Below are 23,729 nucleotides of genomic sequence, written 5' to 3'. Positions count from 1 at the left end.
TCTGGAATCTTTGGCCTTCTAATTTGGTCAGAGGTACTAGAGCTCTCTAGCTTAGAATTCTAAATGCAACTCCCTAAACTACAAGTCCCAATATTCCATAGGATGGAACCATGACATTTAAATGGAACCATACTGCTGTAATTGTACTGTGTCAAATGGCCCCTAGTTTACATCCAGATTTAGCTGGTGTTGTTCAGGTATTCCTGCTACAGCAAAGCTGAAAAGCAATAAGGTATTACAACAATTCTTGCTGTACCTCAGTTTTGGCACAAACACCAGGTCTGTATTTAGGTGCAGCCTCACCCAAGCTAACCCAGAAAAACAGTTGTATCTGGTACATTCCTATTATTTTGCAACCTCTTTCCACATTTGCTCCCATAAATTCACTATCAATTCATTTTTCAAACTTGGGCAGCTTTCCACAACTCAGTTCATCCCTCTCCACCCTCTTTCCTGGCTCTCCTCCCAGGTGATGTCTGTTGAGAACCTGAAAATTGAAAAGGCTGGACTCTTGCCTTTGAGTGAGTCCTAGGGAGTCATGACCACTGGGCCAAAATCACCCTGTGAGTTCTTGAAGAGTGCAGTTACAGTTTGTCTGCAGCTTCCTTTAGCAGTTTTGTTGCTCTGATAAATACACTGTGAAAATAAAAATAATAATAAGATTGGAAGAATGTTTTTGGTGCTGCCAAGGCAAATATTTACAGGTCAAGGCCAGCAAACTGTCGATTGATTGTTTTTGTGCCTTTCCTTCTGCATATTCATTAGATACCTCATCTCCAGGCAAACTCCAAATTGTCCAACAAAGATGCTACAGTGTTGTATAGAAAAGATCAAAGCTCATCACTTTACCAGAAGAACAGGAAATTACAGTTCAAAATAACATTCCAGTATGATGAGAGATTTCCATGTATAAAGCTGTTCACTTACAGCTCTAAAAACCTCTGTCCTCCTCTGCAAGAAACCCTTGTTTTGAATCATACAAATGCAGCAGGTTTGCTTTTGATTTCTCCTCTGTTTTAGTTTCTCCCCATAGTCCAGAGTCACCTGATATAACATCTTTTAACTTCTCCTTGTTGTTGTTATTAACTGCCCTCAAGCTAACCTTGATTCATGGTGAACCCATGAATGAGACATCTCCAAGACCCCCTGTTCTCTACTGCTTTGCTCAGGTCCTAAAGGCTCAGGCCCATGACTTCTCTGACTGAGTCCAGCCATCTGGCATGTGCTCTCTCTATCTTTTCCCTGTTATCTGGGTTGAATTCTTGTACATCTTCTGTGGTCATTATTTTTATTTTCTTAATGTTCAGCATTAAGCCTACCTTGGCACTTTCCTCCTTGACCTTATTTAGAAATTGCTGCTGGTCTTGTTGGTTTCTGCTAGCAGTATTGTGTCATCTGCTTACCTTAGTTTGTTAATGTTCCTTCCTCTGATCTTCACTCCTCCTGCCTATGAGTCTAAGCCTGTTCTGTGTCAGATATTTTCTACATACAGGCTGAATAAATAGGGTGATAGTATGCAGCCTTACCTGACCCCTTTGCCGATTAGGAACTATTCTGTTTCTCTGTATTCAGTTCTGGCAGTAGCCTCTTGCCCTAAGTACAGATTTCTCATTGGGACAATAAAATGTAGTGGCACTTGATTTCTTTGAGAGCATTCCATAGATTTTCCTTGGGGTTGTAAAATTCCCACCTTTTCCAGTTTCCTGAATTCATTGTTGTTGCTGTTATTGTGTACCTTCAAGTTGTTTCTGACTTATGGAGACCCTAAAACTAACCTATCATGAGGTTTGCTTAGCTAAATTTGTTCAGAGGAGGTTTTGCCTTTGCCTTCCTCAGAGATTGAGAGAATATGACCTGCACAAAGTCACCTAGTGGGTTTCCATGGTTGAACCCTGGTCTCCAGAATTGAAATCCAGAGTTCAAAGCACTACACCAAATTGGCTTCTTTAGTCTGCAGAATTGTCTTCCTTCTTTCTGAATCCTCCTTTGTTCAGGCCTCTTTTGTTCAGAATGAAACTAGCTTTCTCTCCTTTTCCTCAGTTTGCTTTTGGAACTTTTTCTGTTTCTTGCTAGCTGCAGTTTCTTCTGAAATAATTAATGGCTTAATTCTTTAGCCTGACCTACTTCACATCCGTTTGTTTTGTATACTATGCTTTAAGTACCTTTATTTTACAATCAACCTGTATAATTGTGAAGTTTGTAACAGTAGTGTGTGTGCTGTAGCAGTGTCAGGGCTGTGCGGCTGAAGCAAAAGGGCTTTAGACTTAGTGGGGATCATCTGGGTTTTCCAATGAGGGGCAGATTGGAGTCTCATTGCTGAAAGAAAATTTCAGGCATTTAACATTGTGAAAGGGAATTTCAGAACATATGGACATAATTCTGAGCTAATTATATGACTTTCAGAAACCAACTTTTGCAAAAAAGTTACTGAAAAAGTAACAATAAATAAATAAATAAATAAATAAAATAATAAATAAAATGATGAGTTACATCAAGCCCATCAAGACTACAAATTTTTGCACGAGGACACACAAGCGCATGCAAAGTTGTAATGGCACAATGAAGCCATAACTGAGGCCAAACACTTTTCCGATTTAAAAGAAATGAAAAAGAAGAATGTTGTTGAACATTTACTGGCGTTTTCCAAGAGAAATACAGAAAATAATCAGAAGAAGAATTTATTGACATTTTCAGGGAAGTCAAAGATAGTTGTAAGCTACTGCATGCTGACATCAAGATTTAAAGGAAAACAAAAGCGTTGCTTGAATGTTGAAACATCTTCCCCCTCAGAATAGTTTAGCATTTCTGCATGCATTTCCTATTTGGACTCCTTAAAAACATCATATAAAAATCAGATTTACAGATAGCAATGAAACACCATGTGAAGCAATTATACTATATCCTGCTTCTTTGAGAAAAGTGAAAAAAGAGATTTATGAAGAAATTTAGAAGCAAGACAGAGTGGAAACACAGAGCAAACATAGCCAAAAGTCTTTCTCAAAATTCTTCCCTTTCAGCTGCCTACAGCAAACAAATTCTTTTAAACTCATCGACTGCAACTTCTAGTACCACAACGATCTTTCCAGCAAATTTCTGCCACTTCTTCAAAGTTTCAGAAACACTCCTCAAACTGGGAGATGATTGCTAAAATGTAGCCATTCCACTCAATGTCAGTGCCATGTCAAACTTCATGCCAAGCAAGCAAAAGCACTTGCAAACTGCAACCTTTCAGAGGTTGCTGCAATGCTGTAACGTAACATTACAGGTATGGCAACCCTAGGTATGCTGCACACATGCACAGTGATATAACAATGCATTAATCCAACCAATAACATTACATTAATGCAATCAATTGTTAATAATAACTTACAATTGCTTCAAAAACACACAAAAATATTTTTTAAAATAAAAATCAACCTTTAAAAAGGTTGCAAAAAGAGGGTGCTCAAGCCTCCCCTTTTCATCTATTTATGTGCCCTTGGTGGGATATCATCTCCCTCTCTCCCTTCAGGTTGCCTTGCTCCCTTTGAGTTAACCCAGGGTCTAGCTAGTAGAGGAGGGAGGGAGGCATTATTCCCCAAATAAGAATTCCTCCAAATGAAATTTTCCATTAGTTCCCAAATTTCTAGCAATGCAGTATCTTAAAACTTCATATGAGCCTTTAGAAATACAGTAAGCATCCAAAGAAAAGAGGCAGGCCAAGTTACCAAGACAATGCAAACACAAATATAAAAGTACTAGTTACATTCTGTGATTCAAACTTTTTCAGTGTCTTGGTCTGTGCAATTTTAGACATTTGGGCAATATTCTTATTCACAGGGCACTGCCGTCATCCCTCCTAGCTATACCCCTGAGCTAATCTGAAATTCTCTAAGCAGTTGCCAGTCTGTGTGTTTACAGCCGGTGGTGCTGGGCAAGGAAGTTATTGTGAGCAATCTCTACTGTCATACAAACTATTTTGGGCTGGCTTCTTTGAAAGATCACGTGAGAGGGCCAGAAGAGGAAGCAGTCCTTGAACGGCCAGCCTCAGAGGGTTAATTTGGAAAGCGACTAACTGGAGTATATCACACAGAGCTTTTTGGGGACTTTCCGGCTCAGTTCCGATGTGACTGCACTTCCAACGATGCACATTCACGTCGTAATGTGAATGTGTTATCAGACGCCATTCCTTGAGAGGTACTTCCGCAGTGATTCCAAAGTGACCTCTCATTTTGGTAAAACCGGAAAAAAAGTGACTTCACAGAATTTGCTTCCAGGCTCACTTTGATTGCACTGCGAATTGGTCTGGTGTGGAAAACCACTCCGATGTCACCCCCCCTTGGCTCCCTGCGTCCTGCTCCGTCACCCCCCTCCTCTCCTTCAGCCCATCTTGCCCCCTCTGCCACCCTGCAACCCATCCCATCATTCCCATCATCCCCTGCCTTCTCCTGCATCCCGATCCTGGCTCCAGGGACCCCCAGTGAGCTATCCCATCATCCTCTGCCTTCTCCTGCATCCCAATCCTGGCCCCAGCGACCCCCAGAGAGCTATCCCATCATCCTCTGCCTTCTCGAGTCCCAATCCTGGCCCCAGTGAACCCCAGTGACCTATCCCATCATCACCTGACTGCTCCTGCATCCCAATCCTGGTCCCAGCAACCCCCAGCAACCTATCCCATCATCCCCTCACTGCTTCTTCACCCCATGAAGGATGACAGCTAAGCATGGGGCAGGGAAGGAGGGCAGCTTCCAGAGCCCCACTGAGCATGCCCAAGGGTGCTGATTCGAATAATTGAACCCTCCGGTGTGGTAATACAATGTGCACTCACTCCGCTTTGCTTGAATCCGCATCACGTGACTTGCTTGGAATAGAACTTACTTTGCTTCCCCCTCAACTCGAAAGGGCAACAGAAAGGCAACCAGGTGTGGTAAAGCATCATGTTTTAACCTTAATTCACGTTGCTAGACAGGAGTGACTCTGGATCTGGTGTGAAAAAACATCACACTTTGCATTGCTAGAACAGGAATGACTGCGGATCTGAGCTGCAAACCCCCCACATGTGATAAGGTCCAACATCTGACCTCCTAATGCTCTAGGTTCACAACTTCCAGTTTCTTGCAACATCTCTCTGCATGTGGTATGCATATGCACTGCACCTCCAAGATTGCTCAGGACATGCATAGTGTTGTATTTGTTTCCTATATTTGTAGGCTGATTAGCCTTTGGGAGAGCCAGCATGGCTTGAGTGTTAGACTTGGACTCCAGGCAGTGAGGGTTCAATTCCCTGTTGCGCCATAGAAACACACTGAGTGATCTTGGGGAAGTCACATTCTCTCAAGAAGGTAATGACAAACCTTCTCAGAATAAATCTTGCCAAGAAAACTTTAGGATAAGGTCACTATAAGTCAGGGTAAGCTTGAAGGCTCACAACAAGAACCATTTTAGATTATCATTGGGCCCATACAGACAGGCCAAAATAAAGCTGCTTTGGGTCACTTTGGAAGTATGCTGTTTAAATGGCCAACACAATTTAAGAGGCCAGAAGCTGAGCCAAAGCAGTGGTCTAGTCCTTAGGACTGGAGCATGGCTTTGACGCAGCTTCCGGACTCTTAGGACGCATGCATCATTTAAACAGCATAACTCCAAAGTGACCCGAAGCAGCTTTATTTTGGCCTGTCTGTACGGGGCCACTGACTCTCTTTTTCTAGGGCTCACACAGGTAAAAGTATTGAGAGTTTCCAATTCTTTTTGTTTTTATTTTACCTTTAGTTTCTCAAGTTTTCAGCTAAACTAATCACTCCCCCTTCCCTTGTGTTCTACCTCTCCCTCTCCTACTGTATCATATCTTTTGTTGTTGTTGTTGTCATTTCTGACTTATGGCAACCCTAAGGGCTATCATGGAAAGCTTTTTCAGAAGGGGTTTGCCGTTGCCATCTTCTGAGGCTGAGAGAGTGTAACTTACTCAAGGTTACCCAGTGGGTTTCATGGCTAAGCTGGGAATTGAACCCTGGTCTCCAGAGTCACAGCCCAATGCTCAAACCACTATGCCATACTAGCCCTCCTGTATCACATTTGAACTCATGCAACATTTCAGAAATTTATTTTCACAGAGCCTCCTTTATTATTATTCAGAAGCTATAGTCAAAGTACTAAAGTGTTTTAGCAATATTACACTAGTTCATTTATTTTGGTGCATACATTCCCCTTTCCTTTGTTCAATTTCTGCTGAACCTGTGTCTTAGAAACAATAGTTGGGTTTACTAGTGGTAGCTGTTTTAGGACTTTACCACACAGGGGAAAATCAGGGATTTAAACAGGCATTTTATGGGGACAGTCATGTGATCACAGCAAGGATTTTCACCAACATCATGTTTAGAGAGGACATATCCCAGGAAGAACCAGGAATGCTCCAAGAACAAACCATTCATGGGATTTCCTCTGGTTTTTCCTGGGGTAAGTCCTCTCTAATCATGACGTCATGTGAAAATCTTTACCTCGATTGTGCAACTGTCCTTGGAAAATGCCTGTTTAAACCTCTGATTTTCCCAGTGTGATAAAGTCCTCAGTTAGATCCAAAGAGACAGTTTTGGGAAAATACTGGGTTAATTCAAACTGGTATGGAAAGTAGGGGTGAAAGTCTCGGGCAATGCTGAGAGTTCCCAGGAACTACTTTGAGATTAAGAAAATGTCATGTGGATCTCCAAAATAAAATTCGTTGTTACAGGAACAAAACCTGGACTTTCAGATAACTTTTTCTTGCAGTTGTTTAAACAGAAAAGGTGCTGCATTGGTTCATAAAGGAAAACAGATAAACAGTAACACAGTAGTAAACCACTATAAGTGTAAAATTCCAGTCCAATAAGAATAAATACAATTATTTCAATTGGATTGGTGCCACTGTGTGTGGTTGCCGTGGCACTGATCTGGGTCGAAAAGGGGCGGCTGCATGCTGCCCATCTGTATAGCCGCTCATCTTGGTATAGAGATTTCTTGCACATGGGCATACAGGTCCAGTAACTGGAAACATTACTGTATGATCTCTCTCTCTCTCTCTCTCTCTCTCTCTCTCTCTCTGTGTGTGTGTGTGTGTATACACTGTATATAGTTCTGTCTTTCTTTTCTATTCCTCATAGCTTAAACAAAAGTTATTGCTCCACATAAGGAATCTGAGATTAATTGCCCTGTCTGTAAGCAGCAGGTCAGGGTTGTATGGAGAGAGCCATATCAGGAAATGAGCCAATTGTTGACAGTAGCAAAAAAACTCTCTCCCCTTTATAGCAGGACTGCCTAGAAACATGACCTTTGTTTAAAATAAAATGGAAAATGTATTTGAATATTTGTGCTTGGAGGACTGTGTGCCCAGAAGCCAGCAGATCTGGGGAGAAAAAAAGAGCCCTTACTCCCGCTATAGCAGATAGCTGACACCATGACTCAAGTCTTGTTTGCACAGGCCAAACCCCACTGTCCCAGCCCCATTCTGGCATCATCCTGTTCAGGTGATGCACAGCCCAAACCCCAGTTTTAATGCGAGTAATCCAGATGACATCTGGCAAATTCCACACCAGAACCAAGGTTTAACAGCTTTAAAACACATTACAAAAACTTTCTTCTGGAATGACCCCGAGCCCTCTGTTCCTGTGCCAAGGCAGCTATCTGCATGGGCATCCCACTGAGCCATGGGTCACTTGTTCTGGGTGAGGTTGTCACTGGGCATCTCATTTTGACCTCCGTAGCAAGCAACCCATGGTGGTTGTGGATGCACAGGGCAGCCCATGCAGACAGCCACTGTGGTGCAAGAACAGAGCACCAGGTAACAAGGGAGGTTGGGGGCAGATGTAGGGCCGAAATATTTCAGGCTAGTCCTGGAGTATGCTGGCCGGTGCAGACAAGGCTTCAGTTAAAATGAAAGTCACCATTTACACTGATGTAACTGTATTTGTCATTAGGTTCTATCCACACGAGGGGTGTATCCCAGCTCCAGCATGTAGTATCCTGCCCTAGTTTAACCCTGTTAATGTCACAATCACCTGTTTTAATCCAAACTCAAACCAGTCTTGAAAACCTTACAGTTCCCTCATCCTAAAGTCACATTGATGCAAAAGGGTATTTCTACTGTGGAGTTTATCAGACAATGGAAATTGGAAGTATAATCCAATGGCAATCTGAACGCAATCATGGGGTTTCATGTTGTTGCGTGATAGACTGCCATACGCAAATTCAGGCAATGGGAAGTCAGTCTGAACGCAATCATAGGGTTTCACGTTATTGTGTGATAGACTACCACACGCAAATTCGGGCAATGGCATGCTATTTTCGGGCAATGGGAAGCCAGTTCGAACTCAATTCGCATTCACGTAAATTCGCTGAACTAGCGAATTCACATGAATGTGTTCTGGCCCCACTTTCTCTTCATTCAAAATTAAGAGAAATTCCTCCTGTGTGATAAACTCCTGTGAATATATGTTTGCTGTATCAGTTTATTTTAGGTCACATGATATAATGGGATATAGAGGCTGAGAGGGCTTTTTTTTTGTTCCCATCATGCATGCCCATATCTTCATAAACCATAGCCTTTCTTGTTTTCCCAATGTACTTACCATCCACCTGCATTCTCATTGGATTGTGTTTATACCTGTGCAGTTACCAGAGCCATGCCTGGGTAGTTACCTGAACACACCTATTCCATTCCTTCTACAGGAGACTGTGGAGCACTTTATTGACAAGGGAATTGGGTGGAATGGGGAAAATCATGATTCCCACATTTTCTATAACTCTGCTATATAGTTATGCAACTATGGAAGTGCCATTCTACAAAGTGAAGCCATAAGAATAGGGCAAGCTTTAATGCAGACTGGCAAAACGCACTACATTTTGTATGCGATTGGCCAAGTACAAACACTGAACTTTAAAAAAAAATTGTTGGCAACATGTTAGCCGGAAATCAGTGGAAACAAGGGAGATAAGCTTCTGTGGTGGGAATGACCTGTCAGGCCTAGGGGTAAACACCCATCACCCTGCCCTCATCCTCCAACCAACCCACCTCCCAATTCCCCCCAATCTTGATTCAGGGTGCAAGCCACATACTTCCAAAAAAACAGTTTCCCCAAAAACAACTGCCTAGTAAAAACTTTTTTTAAAATCACATCAAAGTCATCAGGCATTTAAAAGAAGTACTTCACTTCAAAACTGGAGGGTCATCATGTGTTCAAATGAGACCAAGACTGAGGTAAGGACAAATTATTTTGTATGTGTAGATTTCAGCCTCAGAGTGTATTTACACTGCAGTCAGCCCTTCTTATAAATGGATTTTTTATACATGGATTCAAGCATTCATGGTTTGAAAATGTTCAAAAAAAGTAGAAATTTTAAATATCAAACCTTGATTTTCCATTTTTTATAAGGGACACCATTTTCCTATATCATTATATTTAATGGGACATGAGCATCCACGGATTTTGTTATACGCGGGGTTTTGGAATCAAACCTCAGCGTATAACAAGGGTCCACTGTATATGTTTGTAGCAGTCTGATACCACCTGAACTGCCATGGTTCCATCCTAGGAAATCCTGGGATTTGTAGTTTGGTGAGATATATAAAATTCTCTTCCAGATTGTATCATGATACTTAAAATACTTGCAAATTACTGTAACTCATTAGTGCAGATACACTCTTAGGTTATTGTGAGGGTAAACTCAAGGTTTTCTACTGCTTTTTGGCAGATGGTTGGTGTTGACCATGACCCCTGAGTACTGCATTGATGTTAGATCCCAGCTTTGGAAGATTTTCTTCTATTGTGTGTGTGACTATTCAAGTAGCCTATTGACTTATGGTGACCCTGTGGATTTCATAGGGTTTTCTTAGGAAAGGACTACACAGAGGTGGTTTGCCATTTCATTCCTCTGAAACAGAGCCTACAGCATCTGGTACTGGTTGGTGGTCTCCCATCTAACTGCTACCCAGGGCTGTGTATAGGCTTTCAAATATCTGTGGATGTGGTTTCAGGAATAAAGTATTTGTGCATGCACAAGGTAAATACACAGATGTGCTGTATCAATGTATGCATATTATGCTGACACACCTCTACACAATTTTACATTTTACCCTGAAAAAATGTCTGTGGGCACCTGTGGCCATTGGGCCAATAGGCTGTTGGCCGAGGAGGAGAGAAAGCAAAGGGCTTAAGTTAAGCCCTTATCTCTCCTCTCTTCTCCATTTTGGGGCTCAGGGCAGTTGGATCAGAGAAAAAATTATTATTATTAGCAAAAAGACCTGGGGCAACGTATTAAGCCTACTATTTTCTACAGTTGGATTAAGGGACCTCTGAGTCAGAGGCCACAATGTCAGCCTATAGCTCTACAACTAATCAGAATGCTGCCTCCTTCTGAGATGTTTTTCTAACACTTACCATATAGGAGACTATACCTTAAACACATTAGGAATAATTTACATTGTAGGCATTTCCTGTGATTGAAAAGAACTGAACAAGATGCAACAGATAAGCTGCTAAGACGAAACAAATGATTGTGACAGGATATCCCAGCAGGATGTTAAACACAGAATACAATACCACTGTTAATACATTTTGGTAATATAGCATTTTCTGTCTCCCCAAGATAAACCAGAGTTACAATCCATCAGGAAGTTCTACCTTACAAGCCCCACTGAAATAAACAGGAGCTGTAGGACTGCTACTACAACTAATGCTCGCCTTTGTCTTTTAAATGTTTTTAGTAACCTTTTTGAAATCATCCTTCTCCAACTGCTACCCTCCAGAGCTCTAGACTACAATGCCTGAATGGTTAAGGATAATAGCAGCTGTAGTCCAATGCAGCTACGGTGGGAAGGGCTGATGGTTCTATGAACCTGGTTCACTACAAACCATTCAGGAATTGTGCAAATGAATGTTTGTGTCTATATATGGTGTGTGTATACATGTTGTTGCTGTGTGCCTTCCAGTAATTTCTGACATACTGTGAGCCTATCATGGACAAAATTTGTTCAGAGGATGTTTGCCATTGCTTTCCCATGTGGCTGAAAGCATGTGATTTGCACACGGTCACCCAGTGGGTTTAATGACCAAGTGGAGAATCAAATCCTGGTCTCCAGAGTTGTAGCCCAACACTATGCTGGTTACACACACACACACACACTTAGAATTGAAGCACAGAAGGTACAGAAGAAATGACTTGAGACTGAGACTACAGTTGACCCTCCACATCTGTGGTTTTGACTTTTCTGGATTAGATTATTTGTGGATTTGATTACCGCATATACTTGATTATAAGTCGACCTCATATATAAGTTGAGGACAGGTTTTGGGGCCAAAATTATGGATTTTGATATGACCCTTGGATAAGTCAAGGGTAAAACCTTGGGGGGTGTAACCAAGGATCTAAAGTGGATAAAGCAAAGGAAAACATTGCCAAAATTCCAGCAGGCATAACTATTTGTGTTCATAGTAAATACTGGATGGATGAGAGAGCAGAAGGAGGTCAGTGCTTCCAGGGCAGATTAAACTATTGCCTGTCACCATATATATATATATATATATGAGTTAAAATATAGTACTTACATTGACCTTTGGATAGGTCAATTCAGCTTTTTTGGGTCAATTTTTAACCTAAATTTCTAGACTTATACATGAGTATATGCAGTAATACATTCTCTCTAGGAATTTCTAGGTCCTCCAGCACAACTCTACTGGAAATTGACCATAGAATTGCACTGGAGAACTTGGAGATTCCTAGAGAAAACACTTCTGTAGGCATTTGCAGGCTCTCTAGCATGATTCTATAGCCAACGTCTGGCAGATGTTGACCATAGAGTTCTGCTGGAGGACCTAGAGATTCCTACAGAGATGTTGTCTCAGGTAAAAACATAGTGCTTTTTTATTAACACTTTTCCCATTTTCATGGTGGTCCTGTGCCCCTTAACCCATTGAATGTAGAGTGCCAGCTGTAGTAGCCTTAGCTATTTCATTGAGGTTTTTCTTTGTTTCACAAAAACTGAAAAAGAGTAAAGCTGCAAATGTGCTTCATCAGCATGACAGGAAGGTATTACAAATTGTTTACTGTGTAAACATGGGCTGGCATCCTGTTCACTAATGATAATGTTGGAAGAAAGACCCAGTAATAACATGATGACTGTATGAATTCACTTTCACAGTCATTGCATCATTGCAATGACAGAAAGTTTTCCCTCCAAACTTTGCTTTTTAAGCCATGCATCCTTCACCCCAGCAGAAGGATTTCTGAGATGTTGGAGAGTGGGGCAGTGAGCAATGCTGTGTCTAGCCCTTTCCTTATAGGCCATATTGCAGCTGACGGTCATATTGCACCCATTAAGGAGAGAGGGCTGGATGCATCTGCCCTCAGCACCCTGTTCTCCAGTGCCTTAGAATCAACTCTGTTGGGTGCTGAGTTAAAAGGTAGCATTGGGATATGTAGCTACATCATTGTAACCATCTTGTCAAAGGCGTGGTACATACCGCCCTGAAAAGGTGGGCTTGAGGTGGCCAGTTTTCCTCCAGAGAGACGCCACAGCAGCCAAACCGCCATTGGTGCACTCTGACGTATCCATGATCAAAGTGCAGTACCTGGAGGTGCAGATGCTGCACCGCGATTGCGTCATGCACACACATGCTGTATGGATGGCATTGCGTTAAGATGGTGCCGTCCATATGTACTAGGGTGTGTGGATTCTGTGTGCTCCGGAACCCTCAAATTGGCCCCAGGCTGCTGCAAACCGGTGGTTTGTACTGGGCCACAGTTAAGTCTCCTAATGCAAAATCTTGGCTGTGATCTTAATCCTAATCAGCCCTTGCTCCTTACTGTTGCTATTTTAATAATGAAAATGAAAGAAACATTTCCTCTGACCCTATTTCAGTGATTTAATCATGCCATCAGTACAATTTAATCATGCAACCAGTAATTTAACCATACCACATTTTATGTGTTTTTAATTGTTTTAAATTAATGTTTTGAAAGTAATGTTTTAATTGGATTAATTGTTTGATGCTTTTAAAACTTTTGTACTACATGTTTTAGCTATTTTGTTTTAGCTTATATTGTAAACTGGTTTGTGTTCCATTTTGGGACACAGGTGGGACATAAAACAAACAAACAAACAAACAAACAAACAAATAATCATATTTCAAAGCTTTAAAATGTAGCAAAAACACAGCAAAAATTAGTAGTGTAAACTTTCTATTTGCTGAAGATTATTTGAGAATGTATTGAATAAATATATGTATATCTGATTTGAATTAGTATAGTATATAATAATAAGATTTCAATAATAAAAATCATATATGTGGAAATGCATTTACAGTGGGGCCTTGGTATCGACTGGGGTTTGGTTTCAGGACACTCTGTGAACACTAAAATCTGTGGATGCTCAAGACCCATACAGTGGAACAGTAAAGTGGTGTCGCTTACATAAAATGGCAAAATCAAGGTTTGCTTTTTGAAATGTGTGTGTATGTATGTGTGAATATATATATATATATATATATATATATATATATATATGTATGTATGTATGTATATAAAAACATTTTCAACCTGTGGATGCTTAAATCTGTGGATAAAATATATGTGGACACAGAGGGCCAACCGTACAATGCAATCCTATATGTGTGTACTTGGAAGTAAGTCCCACTTAGTTTAAGACATGTGTAGGGTTTAATTTAAGTGTAATCTCCAGCCTGGCCCTAAAATTAGGAAAGTTTAATTAGACAAAGTTTTCCTCATCACCATTTGCACAAAATCCTTTACTGCATAATCTACAATAGAGACTGGGCAGGGTATACAGACCCCAATGGACCCCATTGCATTTTGCTGTTTGAACAAAAGTGTGATTGCCGAGTATGAGAACAGATAGGCCAAATTTGTTGGAGGGCAGCTGGTGATGCAGCTTTATCTGCACTGCCCCTTTCTCTCTCTTTCACTGTTCATGCATGCTTATTAAAGGATTCTAGAAGCAACTGCTTTTAACCTTTCCTGTTGTAGGCAGGTGCTCACAGCCACAGAAGAATCAGCAATAACTAAATCTCCCCCCCCCCCCCCAGCTTGAGCTGGGAAAAACTTAAGCTGGGATAAGTTTTGATAGACATACTGCTGCATTCTGACACTGAAAGTCTATATTTTTCAGACCTTTACCATTCTCCTTCTGCTGATGTGGCTAAAAGGTGTCCTGCCAGACAGATGGTGAAGAAGAAAATCATGGGGACTGCGTGAGTTTTTAAAAACTTGTATAAAAGAAATTCTTTGTTGACTGAAATATGCCTGCATAGGTCAACTGGAGTAACAGCTAAATCTTGCTTCAACACTGCCAGCGGAGCAATGTTTTCTACCATACTCAAGCAATCTAACAGGATGCAGTATAGGCTGCATGACATCCACAGTGCTGTCCTCCAACATTTCACTACCCCCACGTTTGCTGTTTAAGATGGCTGACTCACTTAGCCCAATAGTAGGGCTGGCCCTGCCAGGAGATTGGAGACATTAACTGCCACTGGAGACAGGGGAAGAAATTCTTCCCAGGAAGAGCATGGAATAGGCAGCTTCAGAAAGAAACTGAATTGATGTGCACTGTTTCCACAAAGGAGACAAAGGCGCAGTACAGACTGCCAAAAAGCGGCGTACCATCGCCAGTATTGAGGTTAAGGAGTGCGCACCATGTACATGCTCCCTAAACAGCGGTGTAATGGCAGCACCCTGTGCACACGGGCACCACCATTATGACATCACGGCTGTGCCGTGTCCAAATAGTGTGGCACGGGCATGATATGTTTGCACTGCCCCAGGCCACTTATGGCAGCCTGGCTGTGGCGCTAGAAGGCGCTCTACAACGGAGCTCCTTCTGGGAGGGCGCCTCGTTCCTGCAGCCACCAAATGGCTGCGGGAACGACGCCATGGAGAAAGGGGCTGAGTGGCCCCTTTCTCCTCTGGCTGTGGCTCTCATGGTGGCCAGGGGCATGAGGCTCCAAGGACACCCCTTTTCCAGGCCATGGCATTTTGCCGCTTCTCCGCGGCCTGGAAAAGGGCCAGGTTGGAACCGCAGGGGCTGCCAGTGAGGCTGCCCTGACTCCTACCCGGCCAAAAAAGTGGCGGGTGCAGGCTGCCCGAAAGGGGCGGTCTGTACCCTGCCAAAAACTTTTCTTGTCCTTGGTCACTCTGCTTACCAGCACACCAATCTTTCTGTTCTGCTGTGTTTCTGTTTGTGTTATGTCCTGTCTGATTGAATGTTCTGTTTCTTTGTTCTTTTCTGCTCCTGCCTTTCCTTTCCACTTAAACTTCTGCCACAGCTTTTGTTCTGGTACATAACTCCTTTTGCGGCGACCTTGTCACGTGCGAGGGCTGCCTGGGGGGCAGAGTGTCCACATGCCCCACAACCCTTGCACGTGACGAGGGCGTAACAATGGCAGCGCCCTGTATACATGGGTGCCGCCATTGTTATGTAAGTGCTGCACAGCGCCACGTGGCACTTATGTAACAAGTGCACCAGTGGCGCATTTGTTATGCCACCACAGCATAAAAAGAACCTGCTTTTTGCGGGTTATTTTTCCGCCGGCAGGAAGCTGTGCCGTTTGGTGGCTGAGGCTTCCCTCCGGTGGAAAAATAGGTGCTGGCAGGCCGCCCTTTTGGGGCGGTCTGTACCACGTCTTCCTTTCATGAGCTGATTTCTTAGGTCCCAAGATACTGCCCATTTCTCTTTATCCACAGTCCTTCTGTGCAATCTAACCTTAGGGTACTGCTGTGAAACGCGCTGTTACCTGTTCAAGAGAATCATAGCAGCAGTTTACCAATATTAAGAAAAATCCCAAATCTTGTCCATGACATTTCCAGGTAGGGCTGGGAAAGACTTCTTTTTGAAACCTGGAGAAATTCTTGTATATGAACAGCCAGTTAGAAAATGTTAGCTAGGTAGACCAATCAGTATAAGCACAGTGTTCTATCATATGATACTTTTCTTTGAGACTGATAATGTGCCAGTACTGTCCTTGAATCTTCATGCTAGGACTGGCCTGTTTTCATTACATATTGAAAATGATTAGTCTATGGACATATTGCACACACTAGAAGTCAGAAGCTCACTAGACCTTTGTGTTTTCATTCATTCATTCATTTGATTTATACAGTACTCTGCTTTTCTCCAGAAATGAGAGTCAAGGGCTGCATCCACAGTGCAGAAATAATCCGGTTTACAGAACTTTAACTGTCATGACTCAGTGCTAGGGAATTTGGAATTGTAGTTTTGTGAGACATTTAGCCTTCTCTGTCAGAGAGCTCTGGTGCCACAACAAAGTACAAGTCCCAGAATTCCTTAGCATTGAGCCATTGCAGTTAAAGTAGTGTCAAAATGGATTATTTTTGCAGTGTGGATACAGCCAAGTTGGCCCATTGCTGTACTAAGAGCTCCATTTCCAAAATTTTGTATGGGCAATAGGATGAAATGCTAAACTTGTTAGACCCTTCAGCAAAAATGCAGGCCTGTCAGCTTTGGCTCAAGCAGGGCATTACACTGTGTACTAATAGATTCAGAACCCTTTGAAAACTTGGCTCAGTTATTAAAGCTTAAACATTCCCACGGCCCAGTTTCTATTTCAGGGCTTCTGCATCTATTTAAAGATATAAAAATGTGAGATTCATATTGCAAAGGAGCTATGCTATGTTTTTTCTTCTGCAAAAGAAATGCAGAATTGTGGGGCAACTTATCTCCAGATCACATAGTGTTTTGAGAGTTTTTTGTTGTTGTTGTTGTTGATGAAAAAAATGCAGTGCCTGCTTGAAAAATGGAAGGCCCTATTTGGATTTTTAAAGGCTGAATTATGTTTTACTACTTTTTTAAAAAAGAAGGGAAGGAACATTCCTGAAAGATTCTCATGTGAAGGAAAAGGACAAGGTTAAAAATAAGAAATCTGAAAGAGAGTATAAAAAGAAGGATGTTTGCAATAATGAGAGGTTAAACCAAATTGGATATCTAGGACTGCAGTTAACAATACCAGCTTTCTCAGGAAACTTAAGTCTCCGGTGACAAATAAGAGTCACAACAAGACAGGATGCACATGGACCCAACCGCTGAGCAGAAGGGATATGGGAGGCAAACAGCCTCTGTTCCATTGTCTTAACATGTGTTTTTAAAGTCTTTCTTATTCAATGTGAGTCTGCAATGCAGAGATCACCAAGTTCACTGCTCCTTCGCTCTTGCAAGATGGAGAATCACCTTCAGATCTTCTGGCCGGTGCTGCTTCTTGTGGCACTGATGGCCCAGCCAAGTGAAGAGGAGGAAGTCTTGTGTGCTGGAACTGCTTGCTATACACTGAACCTAGGGAAGCACCACTGGACAGATGCTCAGCAAATGTGCAGAGACAATGGGGGCAACCTGATGACCCTGAAGAGCCAAGAGGAGGCAGTGATTGTCCGGCAGCTACTGAGAAAGATACCTCAGGACAGAGTTGGCACAGATGTGGAGGTAAGACTGTGGATTGGGCTCCACCGAGAGAAGGGCAAATGCTACCAACATCATCAACCCCTGAAGGGCTTTGTCTGGGTGACAGGAGGCACGGAAACCAAGTACTCTAACTGGGGATGGGAGCCTCGGGAAACATGCACGACAAATAGGTGTGTCAGCCTTCAGGGGACTCCCTCCTCATCTCAGGAACTGGCCTGGGCAGATAATGTGTGCAGTCGTGCTACCAATGGCTACTTGTGCAAGTTCAGCTTCCAAGGCATGTGCCGGCCACTTGTTCTGGCTGGGCCCGGCATTGCCAGATACACCACCCCTTTTGGCGTCACTACGGCTTCCCTTGTAGCAGTGCCCTTTGGTTCCACAGTTGAAGTGGTCTGTGGCCTTGAGGGAGAGGAGATTAGTAATGTTTTCCTTGTGTGCAAGCCCAAACCAAACAGCAATATTTCTGAATGGAGCAGCCCAGGGCCGTTTTGTGCCTCGCCCACTTATGGTTGTAGCTATAGCAATGGGGGTTGTGAACATGACTGCTTAGACCAGGGTGGGGGCTTGTTTGAATGCTCTTGCCGCTCAGGCTACCAGCTTGGAGGGGACCGTCTTTCTTGCATTCGTGTGGACTACTGCAGCTCCAGTCCATGTCAGGAGCAGTGCTCACCACACCCTGGTGGCTTTACATGCCATTGCTCTGTGGGCTACATACTGGCTGAGGATGGGCGGAGCTGCATGGATGTGGATGAATGCAGGGCTCCCCTCAGTCCTTGTGAACAGATCTGTGTGAACACAATTGGCAGTTTCATGTGCCGCTGCCACCAAGGCTATAAGCTGGCTGAGCCCAATAGCCAGACATGCCAGGACATTGATGAGTGTGCCACACTCACATCATGTGACCAGGTTTGTGTAAACACACAGGGTTCCTTCCTTTGTTCTTGCCAGACTGGCTACCAGCTGGAGGGGATCAATAGTTCTTCTTGTCTAGATATTGATGAGTGCCAGGAAGAACTTTGTGAGCACATGTGCATCAACCAGCCAGGAAGCTATCGGTGCTCTTGCAGGCCTGGTTGGATTCTGGCACCCAATGAGATCTCTTGCTATCCAGACATCACCAACAGCAGCACGTCCTCTCCAGCGACCCAGAAACAAGAACTAGTAAATCCAGAAAGCAATCTTCCTGCTTCAAAGACACCAGCCTTGCAAGCAACCTCTTCTATTCAGGCTAAAGAGGAAAGAGACCTTGAATCCCAGGAATCTACCCTCCAGCCAAGTGTGTTCAGCAGTCCACTAGATGTCCAAGATCATGTCAAAGATGGTCACACAGACAATAACAGTGGTGGATCCAAGCAACTTCTATATTACACTTTGGGTGGTGTGGCTGTCTTGTTACTGTTGGCTTTTGTTCTAAGTGGGGTGACCTACAGAAAAATGAAAGCCAAGGAAGCCAAGAAAAAGTCTAAGAATGCTGCTGACAACTACTCTTGGGTGCCAGATCAGGAGGAGACAAAGGCACGGAGCAACAAATACTTATAACTGTATTTTTGTTGTACCCATTACAATCAGCAGAGAGGAAGGAGATGGGATATATGAAACCTGAAGACAGAAAAGAATGAGGACACCAAGAACATTTTTATATGGCACTTGGTAAGGACAATAACTCTGGTGCCACCTAAACTCTGATGATGGAGACAGAAATAGGAATCAAAGACCAACCAGAACAGGGTCTTCACTTTACAGACACATAATTCTGCATAGCCTCAGATATGGAATTTTATTGGGGTCTTGATAACTGTCTTCTACTTGTAATCAACCTTCCCTAGCTTTTCCCATGTATTTTCTTACTTCAGTAAAACCATTAAGGAGGAAAAAGTAATACCTGCAAATTTTCTTTTGATTGTGGGAGCTGTCTGAAGCATGCAAAAAAGGGCCAGTGGAAGGAAGGATTAGTTTCCCCTTTCCTTTGTTTGTGCATCAGGTGGGATCTTTAACCGTATTTTAAAAGCAGCACATACACATTTATTTGCACACATCAGTGGTTGGAATCACACAACCCTCCAGATGTTGTTAGACTACAGATCTCAGCACTCCTTACTAGATCTAATGGGAGTTGCACAGGACAAAATCGATACGAATAAAACCTGCCAGTGGTGTACAATCTAAAAAGAACAAATGCATGTAACAGTAGATAGTAATACAAGCTAATAAAATAAGCAAACAACAGGTTAAAAACATCAAATAACAGGCATCAGGTCAAATATCAGATGTCAAACAAAAACAGTCACACACTACCTGGAAATGCTTCCCTGACATCATTTGATAAGGTTCCACCTTCTATTCCACTTCTATTCCACTTTTTGAGCCTTGTGCGATAATTTCCTCAGAGACAGCAGGTCTCCCTCAAACTGCCCATGCTACCCTTAAAGCGTTATATTTATTTTCCAAACTCATGTTTACAAGAGTTGTGTGGTCCATCAGGAGGTAGCTTGCAAAAGGGCAGCTTGGATGCATTTAGGCAGATTTAAATCAGACAGCTGTAGTTCAGTTGGCCCATAAATTGGTTGTACTTGATTTAATAGAGTAGACCAAAATTACTCAGTTCTACTTGCAGGTGCAGCATCTGCAGTAAGCCAGAATTGCCTCTGTTTTTCATGTACATATCAGGACCCATGTGTGTGAGTGGAGACTGTAAGATGTAGGGATCATGTAAGATTAATAGGAACCAGTTTATTCTATGACTGCTGACTGGGCACCTGGAGGGAGGGAATTCTGGGGAACAATAGATAGAAAACAGCAACCTTGGAAACAAGTGACTTTGAGATTTGTTGTAGTAAGGGTTGTTCAGTTTGGAGTAAAATGTGTTTATTTCACGCTTAGGCTTCTATGGCAGTATTTTCTCAGCAGCAAAGGTTTGGATTTGCATCATCTATTTGTATATTTAGTTTTGTATTTCTTTTTCTTTTTTTTAAATGTGGTATTCATTATTCTTTAAACAATAGGCTTGTCCAGCTGTGTGGTCAACACTGGGATGGGTGGACATGGGAGACTAAAAAAATGAGATGATTCATTTATTTACACTTGACTGAACTATGAAATCAACACGTTTGACAAACTTAACATGGAGCAGGGCTGTAAGATCACAGTCTAGTCTCTTCATTTAAAGGAGCAATGCCTCATGGATTACTGCTTGAGACTACAAATGTTTCTCACCTCTTTGCTTCAAAATCAGGTGGTGCCGATTCTTGGGCATTGTTCCACATAGGACAACATGAAAGTTGGGACTAAGCCCAGGAGGGACTTGTGTTGCTGTTTACCATGATACTTCATGCAAGTACGAACTTTGCAAATTGTTGTTTATGGGCTCACACACACACCTTTCTTAAGCCTTCAGCATTGTGTAGACTGAATGCCCATAGAAGAGTCTGAAACCGCATTTACTATCAGCACTCACAGACTTAATGTGAACTCAGCAGGTCTGAACAGATTTGTATGCCCGTAAAATCTGCACATGCAATTGGGGTATTCAGCTTTTTGCAGGTTTCTTGTCAGAAGACAGGGAAGTTGCTTTTGAGACCATAACTCCCAGAACTGGCTTAGGCATTTGGTAATCGTATTCCCGAATGTAACTTTTCCAAACTCTGGTTCCCAAACACATGGAACAACTGTGTGTACAACTGGAGTTGTAAACAGCCTGTCTGTTCAATACATGTAAGTTGCTCGGTGAGATCCTTCCTGCCCCACACACATGTGTATTCTGACTGAGTTTTTGAATGTCTCAACAAGACTTTTGTTATGCTGGCTTTGGTAAATGATATAGTGGGCTATTAAGTATTTCTACAATTGTAATTCCTGTTTGCTTGTTTACTTTTTATGTTACAAAAGTTAAGTTCACCATTGCTTTTGTTTATAAATTGGAAGTATACACCACTTAAAACTTTCAAAAATATGTCATTTTTCTTGGCTACAAAAGAATTTCCTGGTTTTCTGTGTTCAGATATTTTAAGGAATATTTTGGCAAAAATACCACTAGGAGAAGAGTTAAATGAGTGTATCTGATGCCCTATCAGTGACTGAGGTGCAAATATAACAAGGGAAATCCACTAGTGTAGTTAGGCCTCTCTTTGTAGCTAAACAATTGTCCATAAAATCTGGCTACATCTTCAGAGAAGATAGTGATCTTAAATTCCATAGAGGAGTATGTGAATGCCGTGATATGAATCCACATTCTAAAGCATATACATTAACATTTGAATGAGAAGAATTTATTATGAATGTCTCCAATTTGCTCCTGGGGGAAGAAAGTCTTTACAGACACATGTTTTGTTATGGAACTAAGTATATATGATAGTGGAGCCTTGTATAGTAATGACAGTTTTAGTAACTTGTTGGCAGATGTTTTCTCAGATTTTCCTCTGAGCAGAAATCTTTCTATAAACAATTTAACTACAAAATTATGCATTTTCTCAAGTGAGTATTAGTATAATTAGACTATATTTGCCCATTTTATTTTAAAGTATAGATTGTAATCAGCTCTGGCCAAGATCCTCCACAATTAAGCACTTTGATGATGATCAATTGCTTTCAACAACAGGGAATTAAGCACATGGTTAATCCTTGCTTTAACATCAATTAAAATTGTTTAACATAACCTGCACCATATGTCCCAAGTTGCTACAGGTGTGTTTAGCTACAATAAGGTTTGCCATGATCCTCCAGCAACATCCTGTTGTTTAATAAGTATAGGAAAACATTTTCTTCCTGGTTTTCCTCTCTGGTGGGCCTGTTACAACATCAAGGAAGTAGTAAGGAAAAATTAGAAATCCAACTGCCTGAATGTTTTAAACAGGTGTCTTCATCTTCTTTTTGTATAATTATCAGGAAGCATTCTGATTTCTCTTTAATTGCCAGAGAGATCCTCTAATGCTTCTGGCCAAACTGCACATCCCAGAAATCCATAGAATACAGCCATGTATGGTGCTACAATTGTATAGTGAAAGGATTGTATGGATTCATCCTTGTGTATATGTAGCACCTTGATATGGTGTGTATATGAAGAAGACTGGTGCTTCTGTTTTCAGAAGTCAGACAAGTGGGTAAAGGATTTTTCCTGCAGCGGTGTCCAAAGTGTTATGGGAAAGCTATGCAAATACAAAATTAATGAAATAAATATTTAAATATATAAATAAAGGTAATCTCTGAGGAATCAGGTGAAGTCCATTCTGCTCTCATGAGTTATTAAACAGCTTACCTTACTGATTCTCTCTTGAGTTAGAGCTGATTTTTATAAGTTGGCCTCTTTCTGTTTCTTCTTCTTCTTGTTTTTATCTTCTGTTGTTATTTATGGCTAGCAATTTATCTTTCCTGGGGTCTGTCTACACTTGCCAGAATACTCCTGGAATTTTCTGCCACCCGGTCTTGTTCTGACCTCAGACAAGTCCAGGGGTCGGTCTGTATGATGAAAATTATCCTGGTAGAGTACAAATAAAATGTGATCTGGCTATACCTGTTTTGAACATATTTGCCCTATTGGGGGGGAGGGAGGGGGAGAAAAAATCCTCAAACTCCAAAGAAAAAGGAATCATACTTTTTATTGTAATATCCAGAAGGATGAGCATTATCAATCATGTCAATGTCCACTTTGGATGCCTTTACATGGCAGTGGATTTTGGCAGTGGGCTGGTGGATGGGCATTACTGCTAACAGATTTATTTGGTTTTATGTGCATATTTGTTGTTATTAATTGCTCTTAAGTTGATCTCAACCCATGGTGACCCTGTGGATGAGACATCTTTGAAACTCCCTGTCCTCCACTGCTCTGCTTACTTTCTGCAAAACCTTCCTAATAGAGCCCATCTAGCATGTGGCCTTCCTCTCTTTCTGCTTCACCTTTCCTAGCATTATTATTTCCACCAATGAGTTGTGCCTTCTCATGATGTGTCTGAAGCATGACAGCCTCAGTTTTGTCATCTTGGCTTCCAGGAAGATATCTGGCCTGATCTGCTCTAGGATCCTTTGTTTGTCCTTTTGACTGTCCAGAAAATCCTTGGCACTCTTCTCCAGCATCACATCTCAGATAAATTGATTTTCATCCTCTCTTCATTCTTTATTGTCCAGCTCTCACAATGGCTTGCATGATTCTGACTTTTGTGTTCAGTTTTATATCTTTGCATTTTAGAATATTTTCTAGTTCTTTCATTGAGTTTGCTTATTCTCCTTGGCATTTTACAGCATTTTAAATATTTTTTTCAGACGGAAACAGGCCATGTGAAACTGGTACTCTGCCTCCTCTTTC

General features: G+C 41.9%; 1 protein-coding gene across 1 annotated transcript; it reads left to right on the top strand.

Moving 5' to 3' along the window:
* Positions 1-17,152: 17,152 nt before the first annotated feature.
* CD93 (CD93 molecule) lies at positions 17,153-22,925 on the top strand. Its single transcript, XM_089516368.1, has one exon. The coding sequence runs from the start codon at positions 17,153-17,155 to the stop codon at positions 18,971-18,973; it is 1,821 nt and encodes a 606-aa protein (XP_089372494.1). The 3' UTR covers positions 18,974-22,925.
* Positions 22,926-23,729: the final 804 nt, after the last annotated feature.

This window comes from Sceloporus occidentalis, unplaced genomic scaffold (assembly GCF_023333645.1).
Source record: "Sceloporus occidentalis isolate IW3139 unplaced genomic scaffold, rSceOcc1.0.p SCAF_3, whole genome shotgun sequence".
Taxonomy (NCBI): Eukaryota; Metazoa; Chordata; class Lepidosauria; order Squamata; family Phrynosomatidae; genus Sceloporus; species Sceloporus occidentalis.
This window is presented reverse-complemented; position numbering and strand designations above follow the sequence as displayed.